We start from the raw sequence: 23,670 nt of genomic DNA, 5'->3' as shown, positions 1-23,670 counted from the left end.
ATGTAGATTGTATTGTTGCAGTGGCCGATGCATTAATTACAAACCAGCAACATCGAAATAAGTTCCTTGCTGTTTCTAGGACTGTAAACAACTTTACAAATAAATATAAACCATTAAACCAAAACACAATAATGTCTGATATAAAATTCGGAGGAACGTATGACACAAACAAATCGAGAACCACAAGATAAGCTGAAAATCCATGAAATAGAATTCGAGAAAACACATCTTTTGTTTTGTTTTACTGACGTCATCATCCAGCGCCCATTCAGCGGGACTGTCGCGGCATTTTAAACATCCTTATACCTAGCTGCATTGAGCAAAGCTCATTTACACCGTAACCCCCGTATACGCAGTGACCAAATATGATCGATATGATCGAGAAGGAGGACCCGGTCATCAGCGAGGAGGAGGCGGCGCAGTACGACCGGCAGATCCGCCTGTGGGGGCTGGATGCCCAGAAGAGGTCAGTTAGCTCCGTTAGCATGTCAGGCTAATCTGTGCAGCCGAAGGTTTCAGTTGATGCACTTTTGCTCCTTTTACCAAAGCGTTGATCTTACAAAAAAGTGGGGCCCATTGGGATTTTTCCTCATTGGAGTAGCCACTGTTTGGAGTACTCTTTTAGAATATCTATACTTATAGGTCGGGATCTTTGCATTGTCTATCAGTGGTGATGAGGGAACCATTCACCATCAGATCTGTAAAATGTTACTTATTGACGTCAGACGTAAGCTACTAATATCACACTGTATAAATACTTTACTACAAAAAGAAGTCTTCCATTTAAATGTGAAATTATAATGTGAAAGTATATCCTCGGAACCGAGGAAAAAAAAGTATCTTCCACTGTTCTTTGCTTGTGATTTCCTACCTAGGCTATTTCGTGTTAAAAGAACATCTTGCAATTTATACTTTTTTAACTGCACTGTTTTGACCCTACTTTAAGTAAAAGTCCTGCATTGAAAATGTTACATCAAGATAAAAGTACCAATGCAACACTGTACTTTTGGAGGTACTTGTACTTTACTTGAGTTTGAATTTCCATTTGTTGCTACTTTGTACTTCTACCACACTACAATTCAGAGGTAAGTGTTGTACTTTTACCCCACTCCATTTATTTAATACTTTAAGTTACTTTACAGATGTGGATGAATGATGTGAAATATAATCAAGTGTTAAATCAGACTTTAGTTCCACCTGGAGTAAATTCACAAGCTACCCTGCAGTATACAAAGTCATTCAAACTACAGTAGCTGCACCTTTACCAGCTTTGAGAACACTTTAATGATCAATCATTATAAAATACATCATATATATTATTCTGAAAAGGACCAATCTGACTACTTTTACTTTTGGTACGTTGAGTATATTTTGATGCTAATACTTTTTTAATTTGACTGGAATAACATTTTGAATGCAGGACTTTTATTGTATCACAGTATTCTTATACTCTGGTACTTCTATTTTTACTTAAAGTGGACCTATCATGCTATATTTGAATAATATAGTATAGGACCATACCTATATAAGGCATATTTATACTTTTTTTTTCTTCAAAATACCAAACAGATCATGCATTTTAGCCATGCCTCATTTTGCTCAATTTGACATTTTTTAGCTCTGTTTTTGCAAGGGCTGATTCTGTGAGAACAGCACCATCTACAGGCCTGGCATATGTACTATAGCGCTTTCGAACGTTAATGGCCGTGGCTGTCTCCTCCTGATTGGTGGAGTTGGCCCAATAGCCGTAGCGCCACTGTCCTGACGTCAGGACAGTGTTCAAATCTGGATCAGTTTTTATCAGATCCGTTGCAGCCCCTTTTTTTTAGAGATTTGGGTATGGAGGAAAATAGAGAGGGTTGTGTTTTCTGACACTTGGTGAGTTCCCTGGAACACCGGGGACACATATTCATGTATAAAAGACGTACAAAAGTGTATTTTGCAAAATGCAACTCTCCACCTATCAGGGGAATGTGGGGTTGGGCCACGGCCGGCCATTGCCGCTCGAAAGCGTTGGAGACGCTGTAGTACATATGCCAGGCCTTTAAGTGGCGCTGTAGTCTGCCACAAAAGCAGCGAAGAAGACTTGCACAGTTTATTTTTCTTAAATGAGACCTGCACTTCAAAAAGAGTTGAAATAATTGATTAATAACACACAGCACAACCCATATAGCACAAAATCACATCTGATTTTATCAGCACGATATTCAGTCTGCATGTTTGTTTGCTTTTTACAGACTGCGTGGGTCCCGTGTGCTCCTGGCAGGATTAGGTGGTCTGGGGGCCGAAGTGGCCAAGAATTTAATCCTGGCTGGAGTTAAAGGACTCACTTTGCTGGACCATGAACAGGTACAGATGCTCATAAAGTAAACTCATAAAAACATGCTCAGGTGTTTGCCTTGTGCTCAGTACAGCTCACTAAACGGAGCCTACTTTATATTCAGGTATCAGTTCAAAACCTGTGTTATAAAGTATATCTATAACTCATAGAAATATTGGAATAGTAAATGGGCCTTATGCGGCCCCTTCAGCCTTTGTAGTACTGTATGTCCACTAGATGGGGCCACTGGCAAAGTAATGATTTGAACTTTTAGTAAGAAAGCAAAACAGCTATTTTAAATAATTTTTACAGTGATGATATTTCAATAACGACTTCGTTCTGGCTTCGTTTCACATTTTGAATTGATTACAGCCTAGTACTTGATCACTATTTAAGACTATATTTTGTAAAAGAACATATCCAGTGGAGATAAATGTTCACACAGTAAATTATCTTCAGCTAAAATTCATCCAGCATGATCCTCACTCTGCTCTTGTCTGTGTGTCTGTGTGTCTGTCCCTGTCCACCCGTCCACCCACCAGGTGTCAGAGGAGTCATGTCGAGCTCAGTTCCTAGTCCCGGTGACGGCTCAGGGTCAGAACCGGGCCCAGGCCTCTCTGGAGCGGGGACAGAACCTCAACCCAATGGTACAGGTCCACGCAGACCAAGACAGGATTCAAGACAAACCAGATAACTTCTTCCTGCAGTTCGATGCGGTGAGTGGAAACTACACTTTATTCAAGTAATTCAAATATTGACTGGTTATCTAAAACGCGCTTTATTGAAATGTTAAAGTGTCAGCAAATGAATGGGACATTACAGAGCTAAGCTGTATGATTTGACTTTAGAATATACACGCCACAATGACCATTTGTTTATCAATTGCTCACCTTGTGTAAGCTTGAATTCTTGAAGAACACTTTGTATTTTTGCATGCCACCATGATGAACGAAGAATTAAAACACTGATAATTCTTAATTCTTCCTCACTGCATGCATTTTTGCAAAAAACTTTATTCAACATAAAAGTTCACATTAAGTGAAAGTCCAGCCTTTCTGGATTTTCTTGAAATCAGAAAGATTTCACTTTCATTTAGCTTTCATACAAAACAACTTACATTAAGTGCAATCAACCATTTAGGATACAAATTCAGAGCAGCAATGATCCTGCAGGTACATTAGCTTTTAAAAAGCTAAATAATTTGTAATACTGTTGCTTTTAAAAACATCTTAAAGTATGTTTGCTGAAGATTTACCTCCTCTTGGGATACTGTATATTAGCACCCAGATTTGTATCCCTCTCCTCTGCCACTAGATGTCTCCTGTAGCCAGGTAGGTTCACACATACTAGGAATTTGACTTGATGTCATGGTGCATACATAAAATATAAAAAACAAGAAATCTAATATAAAACACAAAATCTTTTTTACACCGTAATAAAATAGTTAAATAGCAATAAGATAAATAAAGCAGTAGTTTACATGGAAATAGAATACTATGAATGAATTTTTGCATATAAACTAAGAAATGTGAAATCAGAATATGTGCAGAAAGGAGTAGGAACATTGTGTCCATTAATGTAATGCATATAGTCTATAATGTGGCGGAGGTAAAGTATCTGTGGGGGGGGCCGGGCCTTGTTTAAGAGGCCGGTAGCGGAGGGGAAGAAACTGTTCAGGTGGCGTGAGGTTTTGGTCCCGATGGAGCGCAGCCTCCTGCCAGAGGGGAGGGGGGCGAACAGTTCGTGTCCGGGGTGGGAGGGGTCGGCCACTATCTTCCCTGCCCGCCTCAGGGTCCTGGAGGCATGCAGGTGGTGGAGGGATGGCAGATTGCAGCCGATCACCTTCTCTGCAGAGCGGATGACACGCTGCAGCCTGCCCTTATCCTTGGCTGTGGCTGCAGCGTACCAGATGGTGATGGAGGAGGTGAGGATGGACTCCATGATGGAGGTGTAGAAGTTCACCATCATCGTCTTTGGCAGGTTGAATTTCTTCAGCTGCCTCACGAAGAACATCCTCTGCTGTGCTTTTTTGATGAGGGAGCTGATGTTCTGCTCCCATTTGAGGTCCTGGGCGATGATGGTGCCCAGGAAGCAGAAAGACTCCACAGCAGTTACTGGGGAGTCACACAGAGTGATGGGGGCGGGTGGGGCTGCGTTCTTCCTGAAGTCCACGACCATCTCCACTGTCTTGAGAGCGTTTAGCTCCAGGTGGTTTTCTCCACACCAGATGGTCCATCTCCCACCTATAGGCAGACTCGTCCCCACCAGAGATGAGTCCGATGAGCGTGGTGTCGTCTGAACTTCAGGAGCTTGACAGGCTGGTGACTGGAGGTGCAGCTGTTGGTGTACAGGGAGAAGAGCAGAGGGGAAAGAACGCAGCCTTGAGGGGAACCGGTGCTGATGGTCCGGGTGTCAGAGATGTGTTTCCCCAGCCTCACGTGCTGCTTCCTGTCAGACAGGCAGTCTGTGATCCACCTGCAGGTGGAGTCGGGCACGTGCAGCTGGGAGAGCTTGTCCTGCAGCAGAGCCGGGATGATGGTGTTGAAGGCGGAGCTGAAGTCCACAAACAGGATCCTTGCGTAGTTTCCTGGTGTGTCCAGGTGCTGGAGGAGGAAGTGAAGGGCCATGTTGACAGCGTCGTCCACAGACCTGTTGGCTCTGTAGGCGAACTGCAGGAGGTCCAGGAGTGGGTCTGTGATGGATTTCAGGTGGGACAGGACAAGGCGCTCAAAGGACTTCATAACCACAGAGGTCAGGGCGACGGGTCTGTAGTCATTTGGTCCTGTGATCCTTGCTTTCTTGGGAACCGGGATGATTGTTGAGGCTAAACACAGGAGACAGCTGATCAGCACAGAGCTTCAGGGTGGAGGGGGAGACATTGTCAGGGCCAGCCGCTTTTCTGGTATTAAGTTTTCTGAAAAGTCTGTTTACATCCCTTTCATTGATTGAGAGAGAGTCTGATGTGTCGGGGGGGGGCAGTGGTGTAGGAGAGTGGGACACTGAAGGGGAGGGGGATGAGGAGGTGTGAGACTGAGGCTGTTGGGAGGTGTCATGGGGGATGGTGTCAGGACTGAACTCTTTAGCCGCGTTCACACCAAGTACTTTGCCGTACTCAGTGCCGGCACTCAGTGCCCCGGCACTTATTACCCCAGGGCACTTAGTACAGATCGCGTTCACACCGGAATAAATTCCCTGAGGGAAGATTACGCAAATGAGCCGCTGACTTCACTTCGTCTTCTTCTGCTTTGGGTTTACTGGCAGGCCGCAAACAACTTCACGGCGTATACTGCCACCCTGTGTCCCCGGCCGGAAGTCCCCGGAGTTGGGGACTGGCTTCAGTAGAAGCTGCTGGGACTCCCAGCAGCTTCTACTGAAGCCTTCCGAGTAAATCGCCAGAACGCCGACACCTCCTCATCTCCACCGCTCCCACGTTTTATTTTGTGTTGCCATAAGTTAGTCTCTCTGCGTTTGTGCGCTGGGCGAATGCTAATGCTAATAATGCTAATGCCAGGATAATAAAATGGCGGCTCTACAAAACATTTCAGAGTTGTACGGGGCGTGGTTTGCAATTCGCCCAGCCAATCAGAACTGGGACACTTTTTCCCCCAGGAAAGTACCATCTCTCAGCAGGCACTAAAAATGGGGATAAAAGTTCCCGAGATTAAGTGCTCTTTTTGGTGTGAACGCGACATAAGGGGTACTAACGGAACTAAACGCGAAAAGTACGGTGAAAAGTACTGCGGTGTGAACGCGCCTAATGTCTTCAAATCTGCAGTAGAACTGATTCAGATCGTTTGCAAGGCGTCGGTCGTTCATGGGAGGGGAGGCTTTTGTCTTGTTTGTGATCTGCCTGAGTCCACGCCAGACAGAAGCAGAGTCGTTTGCTGAGAGCTGCTGTTGGAGCTTCTCAGAGTATTGTCGTTTAGCATCTCTCACCGCCTTGCCAAAGACGTACTTCGACTCTCTAAAACGTGCCTTATTGCCACTCCTAAACGCCTCCTCCTTTTTGCAATCTTAGCTGTTTCAGTTTTGGTGTGAACCAGGGCTTGTTGTTGTTGAAACTCACCCTGGTGCGTGTTGGTACACAGCTGTCCTCGCAGAAGCTGATGTATGATGTCACAGCCTCTGCATATTCATCCAGACTTTGCGTTGCAGTCCTAAACATGTCCCAGTCAGTACAGTCCAAACACGCTTTACTGCTCCACTGCCTGAATGTCCTCACTACAGGTTTGAGTTTCTGCCTGTATGCAGGAATCAGGTGAACCATGGTGTGGTCAGAGTGGCCCAATGCAGCGCGGGGGGCGGCGTGGTAGGCTCCCTTGATGGTGGAATAACAGTGATCCAATATGTTCCCCTGTCTGGTGGGGCATTTGATAAACTGTTTATATTTTGGGAGTTCGTGGCTGAGGTTGCCTTTGTTAAAGTCACCAAGAACAATAACTAGGCAGTCCGGATAAGTCCTCTCCACACACAGTATCTGGTCGGCGAGTGTGCGCTGTGCCTCCTGCACGTTCGCATGTGGTGGAATGTACACACCGATCATACATGAAGCTCTCCCTGTTCTTCTGTCAGGCTCCAGGAGCAAAACACCTGGAGGACTTCTATAGGGGCTGCATTATCAGTCGCTCTAAGCAGACTAACTGTACGTGGAAGATTTAGGTTTTTAGGTCAACTTCATTGTCAATCTCAAAATATCTTTGTACACACAGAAAGATCGAAATACTGTTTCCCGCAGTTCCGAGGTATAAAATAACACATTAAAATACAAGAACACTCAATAATAATTACAGTAAAAAACACAAAATAACCGTTTACTTCAAGTATAACCGTTTACTTCAAGTTAGTTGAAGGTCAGTGTAGTTCTCTAACATGCTTGTAAACTGCAGTAATGCCAGCCGCGCCTGGTTTGCTTCTAAAGTAGTGTCATGATAACGAGGCTTCTGCGCTAGGGAAAGTCAAATCAGTGTAAAGTGAGTCATTATTGTATCTGGGCTGTGGAGAACACTCACCATGTTGAAAAGATTTAATTCATCTTGTAATATATTCATTTTTTCTTTAACACCACCTTACATTGGGCAAGGATTTAAAACGCAAGGATAGAAGTGGCTGACGAGAATACAAAATATCTCAAACTCTGGCTGCAGGACATACTTGGATTTTGTGATTGATTTGCCTGACGCAGATGAAATAAGAAAATGGCAAAAGGATTTATGTTACATATCTGATGCTGTGTGAATGGCAGGATGATGGGTTAAATGCCCTGTAGTAGGACTTTAATTCCTACATGTTATATCCATGGTAAAACATGACTAAACCAAATGACAATAAACTTTAACAAACAGTAAGATTATATTTGAGTTGTTAAACCAGCAGATAGGTTTACTGGTTTAACAACTCAAATATAATCTTACTGTTTGTTAAAGTTTATTGTCATTTATTGTTAATTTCTCAGTCTGAACTTTAGACTGAGAAATGAAGGGTTGTCATTTGCATTGATTTCCACAGGCAGCTATACGCACATCTCAAGTTGTGTCGCTACTGAATGTATTTGAACACCTTCAGAGGAATGACGGACATCTTTCATCCTCCCTTTCTGTCTGAATTATCAGCAGGCTGCTCCCTCTGGGGCAGTCAGGGGAGGGTCAGCAGGAGGGGGGGAGGCGGAGGACAGTGAAGTGAGCGCGGGATGAGAGGGATGTTAGTAGGACACGGGGAGGGAGGATGAGAGGCTTGGAGAATAGAAAGAAGGACAATTAAAAAAGCTTGGGATAAAATAAGAAATGGGAAACAGAGGGGGGTCTCTCTCTCCCTCTCTCCCTCTCCCTCTCCCTCTCTCTCTCCCTCTCCCTCTCCCTCTCCCTCTCCCTGCCTGCCTGCTGTAGACCAGGCATCACTTTAATCTACTTCCAGGGATGTGTCTGTGAGCAGAGAATAAAGTGGAGCAGTACAAGAGTGTTCATATGAGAGGCTTAATTACTGAGCAGTGACAAACAACAGTTAAACACATACTGTCTCTCTGGGTATGGCTGACCTATTTAAAGTTGAATTATCATTTTTTTCTGCTGTGGTTCATTTTTGTTTCTTCTTGCAAGAAGGAGCTTCAAATACCACACAAAAAACATGGCAGGCCAACAACTTTATATATTTTTCCAAAAGAGGACATATTGTGCAAATGTCCAGGTGTATATCAGTATTTAGTGTCTCTACTTTTATCATACTGCCTGTGCTGCAGCACCTCTTTTCACCCTCTGTCTGGACCCTGACCCTGGTCTGCTGGCTGCCCTGCAGGGTCTCAGATGCAGGATCAGGTTATGAGTCTGGAGAGATAGTGCTGGACTGGGTCAGCAGGATGAGGACCCAGCCCCCCGGTCAGCTGTCACACCGGCCCACCATGGTGTTACTATGGCAGATTGTTGGCTTCACCATTGTTTGGTCATTTATTCAATGTACTGAACTCAGACCAAATGCAAACTTACTGAAGAATTTCAGAAGTAAAAGTCCCTTAGGGATCAAAATTAAGACAGTGTAGCAGAAATATCATTTGTTTTGATATTTTGCTTTATTGCTAGCAGTTTCAGTGTTATGTTAATGAGGATGGAAATGAGCACATTACAGCACAAAGACCGAGAGGGAGAAGGTGCCATCCCAGTCTCATACATGTTTCTTTTTAAGAGAGTAAAGGTGCTGAAAGGTAAAGCTCAAAACAAATATATAAACAGTACTTATCAGATTAAAATTACGTTTTTTGGAGGGCCCGCACGTTCATTCCCATTCTCGTAAGGGGAATATCTCAGGAATGCTTTAGAGGGAATTTCTTTAAATTTGTCAGAAACGTTCAGGAAAAGGTGAGCAGAATTTGGTGGTCAAAGGTCACTGTCACAAAAACGTTTTTGATGTTGGATGGATGTCTGGTAGTACTGGTAGTCCATGTCTGATCAGCAGAACTCTGACGGTGTCTTCTCCCTCAGGTGTGTCTGACAGGCTGCTCCAGAGACCTGATGGTGAGAGTGGACCAGCTCTGTTCCAAGCACAACATCAAGGTCTTCTGTGGGGACGTCTACGGTTACTATGGTTACATGTTCTGCAACCTGGGAAAGGAACACAACTACGTCGAGTAAGTGTGGGCGACCATTCGAAGTGGGTGTAAACGGTTTCCTCATCTGGAGCTGCCCGGTATTAGTGCCTTGCTCGAGAGCACTGCAGTAGCGCTGGGTGATTTTGTTATAGTAATTCTGCAGGACATAATAAACGGAGGAGGCCAGTGCCTACTTCCAGCTGACAACAACACTTTTTTACCAGCTTTATATTGGCTCACAAATAGGCCCATATGTAGGTGTTATTATTTTTATTTGTCTATTTGATTACCAAAAACATTTTTTAAATGGTATGTCTTTACTGGTACTGAGCCTTGATGTCTAGGAAAAGATTTCATATATTGAAAATGCAGTATATTAAATGCTATCAAATAGGGATGTCCCGATCACCTTTTTTTGCTCCCGATCCGATTCCGATCATTTGATTTTGACAATCTGCCGATACCGATTTTTCCCGATCCGATCTTTATGCAATGCATTAAGAGAAAAAAAAGGAGAAAAGCATTCAAGTTGTCCCTTAAACCCCACGTTCTCCACCACAGATAACAGCTGGTCATCCAACGCGATGAATTCAGCTATCTTGGCTGTTATTTTTTTGGCCTTTTCACTGTTCTGGGGCAGTTTCTCTTTCCTTTTAAAAGTCTCTGAAAGTGTCGGTTGTTTCAGTGCCGTTACCTGAGTGGCCGCTGTGTACTCGTTGTGTTGTTGTTGGTGTTTGTTTCTCAGGTGGCGTATTAGATTGGTCGTGTTGAACGTAGCTCTGTTCTTTCCACCACGCGGAACCTCCGCCTTGCAAACATTGCATCTGGCTGTTACACTGCCTTCGCTTTCAATTTTATAATACTTCCAAACTCCTGACATTTTCTCTGTCCCGAGTCACCAGCTGAACGTAGCCTCTCGTTAGCTTACTGCTACTATTAGACACTGCGCCCACTCTGTTGCCAGATTTGAGAGAAATAAGCAACCAGGTCTATGAAAACAAGCCCAAAAGAAGCAACACATACATGATGTTGTGTAATTTTAAACCAAAACTAAGGCCTCAGGATGACTTTAAGACGTGAACATGGTCATTTTTGTTTTGTAACATTAAATAAAATAAGAAAAATATTTTATTAAAAAAAAAAAAAATTCCGATCCCCGATTTTTGGAAAATCACGTGATCGGCTCGGGACATCTCTACTATCAAGTATGTCATATTGAATATGTTTTCATTATTCAGCCCAACACTGCTGCATTAGTAGTGCAGTGTTTTACTCTCTGCACTGATTCCATTGGGAGATCCATTCTAATGATTGATGACATGACATAGTTTAACGTTGCTTTTGATTCGTTTTTAGTTACACATATGATTAAATGGAAAAGCAATATATTAGTTGAGTTAAAATAGGGTTTAAGTTTGGTGAAAGTGGAATGTTTGTGAAATGGTTTAATACATGTTTATCTTATATGGTGGCATGGATTTCATTTGGGAATTTTAATTATTGTCACATACCAGCTTCATGACATGTCTTCTTCTCGCTGCAGTCAAACTGAACTAACAGGTTGCTTGTATGTCATGTACAGAGGAACCTTTCAATGAGCTTGATATGGAATATAAAACTGACTGTTCAGTTTTCTGATATGTAAGATATTTTTCTCTTCACTCTGTTACTTTAGGGAGAAACCAAAACTGGTTAAACCGAGTTCTAGCGATGGTCCAGAGGCCAAGAAAGCAAAAGTGGACCCCAACGAGACCACCATGGTGAAAAAGGTAAAAATATGTTTTAGTCTTTAAGCCAAAAGATTAAAAAATGAGCCATGCATAAAGATGAGTTCCATCTATTGGGTTTAATGGAACAACAAGAGTGATAAATGAAATGACATCCTTTAAATGGGGTTTGTCTAAGAAATGTGAAGATAGGAGTAGAACTTATTGTAAAGTTACACAGAATGGAAAAAAGTGTCGTCTTTTCACATTTCTAAAAATAAATGCTATTTTTGTATTGCTTTCTGTTGTTTCTAGTTTGTAAAGGGCTCACATACAGTAATCTACACAACTAAATAGTTTCCCCTCATCAAATGACCGGCAGACCTTATTTTGTTATTAAGATGATGGTTCTCCTCCTGTTTACCTGACTTTTTAAAAACCTCTCCCCACCAGACGGCCTCTTACTGCACCCTGAAGGAGGCTCTGGAGGTGGACTGGACCACGGAGAAGGCCAAAGCCGGGATGAAGAAGACCCCAGTGGACTACTTCCTGCTTCAAGGTGCTTAGAGCAGCATCTCACAAAGAGTGCTAGTAGAAATCATTATTCTGTTGATCATAATCAGATTTTCACATTTAACCTCTAGTTACTGCTGATGGGTTTCGTTTTATTTGAATAGAAGAAGAATACATTCTTTATTAATCCCTTACAGGGACATTTCTTTCTCCACTCAGTTTGTCCACATTACACACACATATATATATATATATATATATATATATATATATATATATATATATATATATATATATATATATATATATATATATATATATATATATATATATATATATATATATACACACACACACACAACCACATGCAGATAGGAGAGGTGGCAGAGCAGAGAGGCTGGCAGATCCAGGTTAGGTGCCTTGCTCAAGGGACAGAACTGGCACCTCTACCAGCTCACTCTATCTTTTTTTGGTCCGATCGGGACTTGAACCGGTTGGTTCCAAGACCAAGTCCCTACAGACTGAGCCACTGCCGCCTCCAGACAACAACCTAATAAGATGAAAATGTCATCAGTCTAACTATTAGATAGTGGATACTATAAGTCATTGCAACCCCAAAATATCGATTTTTCTAGGTTTAAAAAAGGAGATTGACATTTGAAAATTGCTAAATTATTTATTGGTGATATTTTTCAAATGTAGTCACTATCTTTAATTGTCTAAAATATTATGCTATATAATAACTAATAATAAAACACTTTCAGGACTTTGTGAAGATATTATAAGGAACTTTACTCTCAGATGATGTTTTTATGGAAAGTGATAACATCTATTTGTAAGTCTTCTGACCTTCCTGTGTAGGAGGCAGGACACAACAGAATTTCCATACAGAGAATTGATCAAATACAACACATATTCTGAAAGGTCTAAAAGAGATTAGAAATTTGAAACTGAAAATGTGTAGGAATCCTGCGACAAGACTGAAACCCCACGCACATGCAAAGTCACCTGTTCTGATTTAGCTGATCATTTCATGAATAAATATCATTCCAGAGAGAAGATGAACGCTGTTTCATAACCAATTCAATAACCAGTTTGGTAAAAGAAATATATATATATTGGTACGCTGAGCTGCACATGAAGAACAGTCTGTGACGTGTTTAGGAACCTTTTGAGCCTATAAGTAAATCTTGAACGTACCTTCCTGTTTTTCAGGTTATTAACGTGTCTGATGACCTTTTAAAGAGTTGTTTTTGTCCCTCCCGTCACCTGGCCCTGCTCCATCCTCACACTCCACACACACTCCACACACACACACTAGTTTCCATCACAGGCTGTCCATGGCCAGTCATGTGCACTGAGCGTAGAGAGCAGCCTGACACCTACCTCCACAGCAGGAAGTACCCTGACACACACACTGATTTATCAAAGCATTTCCCTGCATGATTGTTATTAATAATATCATTGTTTTAAACTTTGGCAGGATGCATAGGTCACAAGTTATAAAATAAAGTTAAGTTCTACTAGTGTGTATCATATTTAAACGTTTAATATTATTACAAATATTACTCTCTAATTAGATTAGATGTATATACTTTACTTTATTTATTGATTTTATTTGTCACAGCAGCATGTGGTTAACATGAGTTAGAAATATCAAAATGAATCAGCAAATTCATACATATCAACAGTAGAAAAGATTGATATTAAATGAGTAAGAGTATGTTAACTAACATGAGTTAGATTGAAAACACTCCTTTAAAAAATCCATTCATTAACGGATAAGATGACACAGTCTCACCTGTCGATGCATTTCAAGTTTTTTCTTGTAAAAACTTTTTCCATTTTTTGATTTGTCTTTTTTTAATGCTGATTTATTTATTTCCATGGAAAAATATGAGCACATCTCTTTGGTAAATATCAGATATAAAGTGGTGATTCTGTGGAATCCTCAGATTCACTGAACTTTAATTAAATCAACTAATCGTTTAAAAATAATTACTAACAATTATTTAGATAATCCCAGCCCTAATATATTAGAATAATGTGTCTTTTAGTGTATCCAAACTTCAGCTAGATTAAAAAAACACATCAGCCTCCAGACAAATGCATAATATAATGTAATAAGTGAAACATTCATGTCATGTGTAAAAGATGAAACGGCACCTGTTAGTCTTTCACAAAGCTGTATGTGTGTATTATCAAAGACTGAAGCGATACAGGTGTTACTGATGACAGACATTTTTAATGCTGGCATATTCAACATGTTTGGAGGCTCTTCTTTTTTTTTAATCAGATCATTTTTTACAATACACTGAATGAAGAACATATTTGTTTTGTATCTATTTCTGTTTCATGGAGTTCACTGATCCCACAGTTTTGGAAATGAGTTTCATGATGGAAGAGTCTCTGAACCTGAATGAGATTGAACTCTCATCTTTACCAGACGGTCACATGGAGGAGGGGTCATCACTGACTCATCTGTCACCCATTATTTGCAGTACACTTCTATTCTAAACAGTGTTGGAATATAATTACGCACATTTACTCAGATATTTGATCTACTTGTACTTAAGTAAATCAGCTGGCAAATGCATCGTCAATAATCTGAAAACAGACATTTTTAGAGACACCGATCACTGCAGACGTCAAATGAATCCAGAAACTCTTATAATAATAATAATAATTAGAAACTGACAGGGAACCTTTACTGGCCAATGAAGACTTTTATTGTTGATGCTCTTACTACATTATGATGTTAAACTTAGTTTTTATTTTTCTCAATTACGTTTTTATTTTTATAATCCAAAGTGTGTGACCTTCAGTGCGCCCCGCCCTGTGATCAGCCTGACCTCTGAGTGGAAACTGGCCTGTTGTTGTTGTTGTTTTATTCAGTGAATGTGAAACACAAGGCGCTGTTATTATTCCCTCACTGTTTCTATAATTAGAAGCAGCGGTTTTTGTTTTGGCCGACCAATGAGGAAGTGGCTCTTCCTCTGTTACAACTGCTTCCTGTCTGACGAGGAACTGTCAGGTGATGTGAAACGTGTGGGCGTGTATCATCAGATCACTGATCGTTGTCATTTTTTAATAAATTGACACCCTGACTAGACATGTTGACAGCAAGGGAAAGGAAAGATTAATCCTACTGTAGCGGATAAATAAAGAAATGAAACTCTAAATATAACTGCTGCTAGGGGAAGCAAATCTTACGCAGGACAAAAGTTCAATGTCCAGGCAGAATATCGTTTCCTCGGTTCATTTTGTAGAATTCCAATAATACAGAACAATGGTTTCCACTTTGGAAACAGCTTGAAAATTAATGTTTAATTACTAATGACATAATTAAATATACAGCTCCAACACCTACATTAATATTTGGAAAAAGCAGTAACACCTTTTTCTTGTTTATCACAGTGTGTAAAATAAGTCAGTCAGGAGAAAGAGATTTAACACATTTTGAAAAAAACACATTTTAATAGAACTCATCAGAACTATCTCTCCCTGAATATCTATTTTGGAATATTTCCCCTTGACTTTAATCTGGGGACGGTCTATGCATCATACATCATGTGTAGGTTTAGAGATACCATCGTTGTTCCATCCAAGAGCGCATTATTATATTCTGTTATGAAATTCTGTTTGATTTCCTGCCTGGCTGGTGTGATGCCATCTGTGCCAGTCTTTAACTTTCACTAACAAAATTACACTGATTAAAGTGCAGAGTTGAGGTGTGAGAGTGACTCATCGCCACTTCTTGTGTGTGTGTGTGTGTGTGTGTGTGTGTGTGTGTGTGTGGTGTGCCACGCTGATGGAAATGGTCGTGGGAGGACTCAACTTCCTTATGTGGTTTTAATGTACTGGACGAACAGGAAACATGTGGGCGGCGTGTTGATGTGTTTGTGCACAGTTTAAAAATATTTCTCATCAAATAAAGTGCTTGTTTCAGAATTTTCTTCAACCCTGCAACAGACTCTCAGACACGAAAGACATGTTTCTTTCTCAACCTAATATTGCCTGGCTGCATGTCTCTAGGTGTGAGTCTGTGTGTGCACGCTCTTAATTTGATGTGGGGAAACGTAGGCCTAATCAGATGAAGCGGTTGATGGTGCAACCACACACAGATCTTATCCTGTGTCAGAGATAAGATGTTGTCTTTCCATAAGCTGATAATTCACCGTGGCAGTCTCTTGAAAGCGTGATGAAATTATAAATGGCAAAAGTGCAATAGATTATACGGAACATAAGAAGATGTTTTAACTCGTTTTCCAGCCTCTTAACCGTCTGTTTCTGTGCCTTCTCTCCGTCTCCACAGTTCTGCTGAAGTTCCAGACAGACAAAGGTCGTGACCCCGACCCCCTGTCCTACCCAGAGGACAGCCAGCTGCTGAGACAGATCAGAGAGGACGTGCTGGAGGCGCTGGCCGTGAGGAGTGACCTGCTGAACGATGACTTCATCAGGTACAACGCCTCCTCACTTCCACACTTTTATTCTAAAAGTTAGATTTTTTTGTTTAATGGCCTTCACTTATACTACACACTAATATAACATTTTAATAAAAAACAAACTTGTACTTCAAACTTACAAACACACACACCCTTAACTTGCACTGGTAATAAATAGCATACATATCAAATAAATAAAAAAGAAGAATTTCACAATTCCCTTCCAGACACAGTCCACATTCCCTTGCCTCATAATGTTCATATTCAGTTCCTACAGCTGCACAAAGTCCTTCCGCTTGCCTTTAGCGATGTATGTAAGTGTTCTACACCAACAAGATCCCTTTTAACCAAGTCTTCAGAGATGGAGCATCCACATGTTTCCAACATAGAGTGACAGCCCTCCTGCAGTAGTCCAAAAGTTTGGTCCGTTCTGAAGTCTGTTTGAAGTCCTTTGGATATATTCCAAGTACACAAAGTTTCCCGTTCAAAGGGACTTTGATGTTAAACATCTCTGACAGACACCTAATAACATCCTTCCAGAAGATTAGCATTTAGGACACTCTCAAAGACAATGAAATAACGTTCCTTTCTCATCCAAACACTTAGTGCATAAATCTGGGTTATTAGCCGACATACGATGACAGGAGTTTTGTACATTCTCATTAACATTTCATATTGAAGTCATTTGAACCTAGTATTTATTGTCTGACTAAAAGATATATTCTTTATGGAAAATTGTCTCAGACATGAAGTTAATGATTGTTTTCAATTGAAGTAGACACAGTTTACAGCAAGCTCCTGCAACACACCCCGGACAGCCACCCATAATCCAATTTTCCCCATGATTTTAAATATAAATTTGTTCAGTGAGGTTCATTCATTCGCTGTGACCCAATAACAGAGGTGTGTCCAGGGTTGAGTTGGCAGCAACACCTGTGGGACGGGGTCTGGTTTATTTATCCAGCTAAACTTAATAAATAAATACATGCATACAGCAACATTTATCCAGTTTGGAATAAAGTACAGGAGCACCAAAACAGAGGTAAATAAAATCTGTCTATATTTATGATATTTCCACCTCTTTACCTTTCCATCAGACAGCCCTTTCCTACTGAAGCTGTTATCTATGTTGTCTTCAAAATCTCTAGACTCCTTTAAACAAACACAGACACAGTAATTGTTCCCAGCAGCCCATGTTGCTGCTCTGCCTCCATCTGTCTGCGATACTCTGTGACTTTGGTGGATCCAACCAAAGTCATCGCTTCAATTGACTGCTTCACATCTGTAGATCACCAAGGTGACACATACACAATCAACTGTGAAGATTGTAAATATGTTGATCTCATTTTGGTGTCCTGGCCAAAATCCCACTTTCACTAATGAATGTTTCCGATTTGTATGAGATTGTGTTCTGGTATTGCAATACCGGAGAGACGGAACAGCTTCCACAGTAACACAGTTTACAACAAACACATCAGCTGGAACACAAACAGCGCTCCAGACGGAGAAAATCCTTTTTATCTGATTTAAGTTTCTCCGTTTCATCAACTTCACACTTTGTTCTGACTCACTGTTCATGTCTGTCCTCAGCTACTGCTTCTCTGAGATGTCTCCAGTGTGCGCTGTGGTGGGGGGGGTTCTGGGACAGGAAGTTGTCAAGGTAAGCATGTAAACATCAGGATGCTTTCATCAAGGCATACAAGCATTTAGGCAGTGGTGCAAAGTAACTGAGTACATTCACTTAAGTACTTTTTGGACGTATCTGTACTTTACTTAAGTATTTCCATTTAATGCTACATTATATTTCTACTCCACTTCATTTCAGAGGTGAATATCATACTTTTTACTCCACTACATTTATTTTAACACTCAGTTACTTTGTCTGATAACAACAGATGATATGCTGATATGATATAATGCAGTACGGTACTACTAATCTACACAGTATCTAAATGTTGTCCAAATGTACTTACTGCGACACTAAAATGCTCTTACATGTGTAAAAACAGGATCATATAATCTCAAGTAAAGGATCTGAGTACTTCTTTCAACACTGCGTATAGGAGCATCATACCTCCATCTCACAAGCTGAATGTCATAGACTCTTATTCACCTTAAGATATCCACGCGTGTGTGTGTGCGTGCGTGTGTGTGTGTGTGCGTATGTGTGTGTGTGTGTACTTATTCTGAGCAATGATGTGAAATCTTTGCACCTAAAGTGTATTTAATTAAGAATACATTTAATGATGGTTACTACACTTGAACTGAGCTCAGTGAGTCTGTGTGCATGTATGTGTCTTTCGCTAAATATAGGTTAGAGTAACTTTGTTCATTACTGTTCATTGTTCATTTTGTATAGTGCTAAATTCAAAACCTAATATTAGAATTAGAATATTAACATTGAGTATGTGTGTATGTGTGTGTGTGTGTTTTCTGAGCGATGATGTGAAATAACACAACCAGAATTGTATTTAATATAAAATGCATCTATGATGGTTTCTACACTTGAACTGAGCTCAGTGTGTTTATATGTATGTGTCTTACACCAAATACAAATTCAATTAATTTCACGACGTACAGTGCTGAAAATTCAAACGCAAAAGCCCAACATATGTCTTCAAATAATTGGAAGATTTAAAGTACTAAAGTTTAGCTGCTTATCGGAAAAAAAACAATCTTTTTTAAAGTGTGACCAGACAGTTCTCAAAAGGGAAATGTGTTTGAAGTCCTCCAGCTGAACAACTCAGTAAACCCTTGATATTACAACAGAATGGACCAGTGAGGGTTATTAGAGAGGTGGCAAAGATAAGATCACTATGGAAGCTAAAAGTGCAAACACCACTGAATGGTAAATATGACTGAATAGACACATAGAAAAATGAACATATACATCATGAATAAAAACACAAATGCTACTCATAATATAATTATGTATGCATCCTGTAGGGTTAGGGTTTTACCCCACTGACCCTGGGGTCATTGGCATCAGTACAAGAACATGACCTTTTTATTGTCAGACATGTCCTGGTGGGTTACCACGGAATCAAACTCTTCATTTGATTTTAAAACATGGTGGGCTTAGATCATGCAATGTTATAAATGTAAACCTGGAAGGGAGGTTTGAGGGTAATGCTGGATATATTTCTCAGTTTAATGCAATACATCAGGAGTCTACTAGACTAGACTCAGACAGCCCACTGTTGAGATGATCCTGTCAGGCTAATCAATAAAGTTTTTACATCATCACGCATCAATGTTTAAAGTTTTATGATAATCCAGTCACAGACACATCAATCATCCCATTCAACGTGGTCTTACCATGTATTTTTGAATAAGATAGTTTTGAGGACCATATAAATCCTCTCCTCTCCTGTTTGCACACTGAAACGTGCTTGTTAAAGGTCCCATGTCATGGCCATTTCTACTGATCATATTTCCATTGTTGAGGTATACTAGAATAGATTTACATTGTTCAATGTTCCAAACTCACATTGGTTTCTCATACAGCATCTCTATAAAGTATGTGTATTCACCAGGTATTCACTCTCTGTCCTAAACGGCTTGTTGGAGCTCCTGCCCCCCCCCTCCCTGTGAGCCCAGTGTGCTCTGATTGGTCGGGACGTTGAGAGGCTCGCTGCTGCGAGGAGCGGACAGGTTTCCGGGTCGGCGATACAGCGAGAACAAGCTAAACTCATCCTGAGCACACACAAACACTCGCAGCCGAAGTAAAAACAATAAGTGTAGCTTGATATTGAGTAAGATAAGATCTTTAATTTCTCATTGTACAACGAAATTACAATGTGAACTCAAGGTGCCAACGCGCAACAACAAGACAATATAAAAACAACAAGACAATATAAAAACAAGAAATGGGACTTAAATAGACATGAAAGGGAATATGTACATAAATAAATAATAAATTAAATTGCACGATTCCCCTCGTATTGCAGGGAAGACATGATTATTGCACTGAAGACATGATAACTTAAGTATTAGCAGCGTTTAGTGCACATATGGCCCTGGGAAAGAAACTAAACTTGAGTCTGTTTGTCCGGGAAGACATGGCACAGAAGCGCCTGCCTGAGCGCAGCCATACAAAGTGCTCGTGCTAAGAAAAAGGTTTATAACGCTGTGAGAATGGGTCTGCGGAGAGCATTTCTCCGCGATCCCGGCGTAGTAGCCCGGAAAACGTTTACCCATTTAAACAGTCGTGGTAGATACCTTATTTGTTTTAAACATCATAAATACACAAACAATGAATACTTACAGGTTGTGTACCCGAATCTCCCGCTGGTCCAAACAAAGTAGGAACAGCATCGTTCTTCAGTGCCCTACGCTGTACATATCCGGCATGAATCGATGAAAGGTTTGGGAAGCTTTGTTTCGTGAAAGGCTGGCAGAGGGTGTGGCCTCTGGGTATTCACACGTCAGAGTACCCAGGAAGTAAACACTGGAAAATGAGAAATCTCCAACAAGGCGTTTTGGGGAGGTCTTTTCTGTGTTAGAGTTGTACTCCCTACAGGGTGTACTTTGAGGGTTTGTGACTCTGCAGACCGTTTACATGCATAAAAACCTTCATAACACACAAGGGGACGGGTAATAACCGGAAAAGCATGACATGGGAGCTTTAAATCCAGTGACTTGTTTTTTTTTATTTCAGCAAAAAAAAAAAATAGAATCATAAAAAAGTGCGCGAGTTAGTTAGTTAGTTAGAGAGGGAGACTGGCTGCATTATATTGGCACGTCTCCAGGACGATGTAGATGATGAAACTCTCTGAAACTGTCTGACTGACGCTGGTGGGCTGAATCTGAGAGATCTCACTCACCTCACTGAACTTTGAGTGACTGACGGGGTGTCAGTCTGCTCAAGGAAATGTAACGGAGGAGATCTCTGGGGCCGTAGATCTCGGTCTCCGTTTGAGCGGCCCGACCAAGTAAGGACGCAGAACGCCCTGATATAACCCGGTGTGGGAATGTATTCATCCTTGGTACATGGTTGACAACATCAATATCCCCATATGACTGTCTCCAACACTCTCCCTCCCCTCAATGAGCCTAACATGCCACCCTTTATAGGCCCATCAATTGGACCGTACCATCAAAAGGGGTGGCATGTGCAGAGATGGTAAGCTCAGATAAGGAAACCAGTTAAATAACAATAAACATTTAGTTGAGAATAACAAACATACATTACTTAACAGAACTGGAAAACAAGCATGAGGATGGCTGTTTCTGAGTTGTCATGTTTTGACTGATTATCTGGTTGTAAACACTACTGTTATGAAGTTTGGAATGCCCTGCTGGGTGGACATCTCTCATTCAATAATCATAACAGAAAATAGAAAAAATATTATTCAGACACGAAGAAGAAGATTTAAATGATTCAGTCCATATCCCCACACAGTTCCATAACAGGGGAGAGTACTGATAGAACTTGAAACAGGAAATCTGCACACATGTTGATGCTAAGCGAACAGCTTCTCTCACCAATGACTGCTGATTTATTCTATTCTTATTGAACTGTTGCTCAGAGGATCTTTGTCTCTACACTGTCAGTCTGGATGAACAGCATGCTGTTATTCAAATACAAAACAAACCCAATACAAAATAAAATCGATAGTTAAAGCAGTTTTTCTACAAGCTAAATACATGAACGAGCATTCAGAATTATAGAGCAGTCCTCTCAGACATCTGACCGGACCCAAACAAGCTTTGGAGATTACACACTTCTGAAAGAAAATACCATTTAACCTTAATGTTTACTTTAAAAAAGTGTGCTTAATGTTTTTTCTCTTTCTCTTCAGGCCCTCTCCCAAAGAGACGCTCCTCACAGGAACTTCTTCTTCTTTGATGGTCGTAAAGGGAACGGCATGGTGGACTACTTTGGACCAAACTAAGCAGATTTGATTCCCCTACTTTGTTCCCTTTGATAAATGATGTTGGTTTTTCCTCCACTCGTCATAAAGTTGTTGATTGTTTCCTTTTTTGGCATTTTGTCTCAAGTACAAAGTGATGTTGTTTTTTACATTTGCTAATAAAACCTTGTTGATGAAATGTTTCTGCCTCAGCTCTGTGGATTAGTGAAACAATAACTCGTGATTTGTGGCTGTGTATCATAAGTTGATGTATTTATGCCCTATGTAGTCTTAGAATTTATTCAAAAGTATTATTCATGTGCTGCTGTGTTGATTTAAAAGCTGGCATCAGCAATAATGTTGCTATTTTTGCTGAAAGACAATCATGTTAAACTAATTACTCAGATCTGAATTTGAGAAAGTCTTGAAGCTCTCACAACACTAGTTTAATTGGAGTTGGTACATAATGTGCAGGCGAGAAAGAACTACCCTATTATTGTCAGACATCTCATGATGGATTAAAGGAAATCTGATCAAAACATTTTTTATTTTCTATTTCATGTAAAGATGCAGCCATGAAACAATGTAAATATAAAACATTTAAATCTGGAAGGGGGGATTTGAAGTCGATGCTAGAGATGATTGGATGGAAGTAATTCAATCAAACATGCTGAGAATGTCAGCTGTAATACCTCAGTGTGTCAGTATGTGAGTGTGAAGGTCGCTACACACCAAACTGACACCAAAGAACACGTCCCGACCATGGTCCCGACGGACCCGACTGTTGTGTCGCCTCATGTCTCCTGCGTCTTGGCCAAACAGTCGCACTGGAACACACCGCAAAGACTTCAGCCGACGGCAAAGTAGCACGTACGCACTGCGCATGCGTGAGTCTCAATAACTCCTTACCAGCAGGCGGCGGTGTATTCGTCATTCAAAAGAGGCAACCAGAGGACAGATTGCGTGATATACAAACAACAAATAGCTACATGCTACAGCTCGAGCCAAGCAGCACAGGGATGAACTATACCAATATTTTAACAGTATTGGTGCAGTGCCTTTTCAGTGGGGAAAGATATAGCAAATATGTGTGCCTATCCTGCTATTTGTGTTTATTCTTTTAATCACACAGCGTTAAGATGAAATACAAATGTGCCTACATAACTGTCAGTTGCAGCCGTAGCATTATTATTGGTTTAACTACTAACAGTATATTTTTAAAACATTTTAAAATGACTATCTTGAACAGCTACAACATTAAAATACTTCTAGGCAGATTGTGGACAGTAACAAAGTACATTTACTTAAGTACTGTACTGCTCCACTCCCATTCAGGAAAATAGTGTTTCGCTAAACCAGCCAGTTTCTCAAAGTGTGGGGCCCGCCCAAGCCCCCAGGAAGTGCGCCGGACTCTGTGCCAATATTCGTTGTGTCCAAACGGCGGTACTGCAATTTCCGCATCAGTCCGTGACGTCACCCGGCCCAAAACAACTTTTTCCCATTGACTAACATGGGGAAAGACAAGAGACGTCTGTAAATCGGTGGATCATTTTTTTTTAACTAAATAAACTACCCAGTATGAACTATTTTATAGCCCAATCATTCGGTCCTTAAAGTTGTAAAATGCACTAAAAGCCGAATCTAGATTTATTTTCTCTCTCCATTCATTCTACTGAGCCGAGAGTGGGAGCTCGGGGGGCGGGGCTTAAGGGGCGCATGCTCTGTGACTGCGCATATGGGTTCTTCTGCTCTGACA

General features: G+C 40.8%; 1 protein-coding gene across 1 annotated transcript; it reads left to right on the top strand.

The window, feature by feature from the left end:
- Positions 1-261: 261 nt before the first annotated feature.
- Positions 262-22,113, top strand: sae1 (SUMO1 activating enzyme subunit 1). The gene is made up of 9 exons (XM_034115829.1): positions 262-466; positions 2,238-2,349; positions 2,863-3,036; positions 9,289-9,434; positions 11,071-11,164; positions 11,555-11,660; positions 15,930-16,074; positions 17,650-17,719; positions 21,864-22,113. Exons 1-9 carry the CDS (start codon positions 366-368, stop codon positions 21,954-21,956), a joined length of 1,041 nt encoding a protein of 346 aa, XP_033971720.1. The 5' UTR covers positions 262-365; the 3' UTR covers positions 21,957-22,113.
- Positions 22,114-23,670: the final 1,557 nt, after the last annotated feature.

The sequence above is a fragment of the Trematomus bernacchii genome, unplaced genomic scaffold (assembly GCF_902827165.1).
Source record: "Trematomus bernacchii unplaced genomic scaffold, fTreBer1.1, whole genome shotgun sequence".
In the NCBI taxonomy this organism is placed as follows: domain Eukaryota; kingdom Metazoa; phylum Chordata; class Actinopteri; order Perciformes; family Nototheniidae; genus Trematomus; species Trematomus bernacchii.
This window is presented reverse-complemented; position numbering and strand designations above follow the sequence as displayed.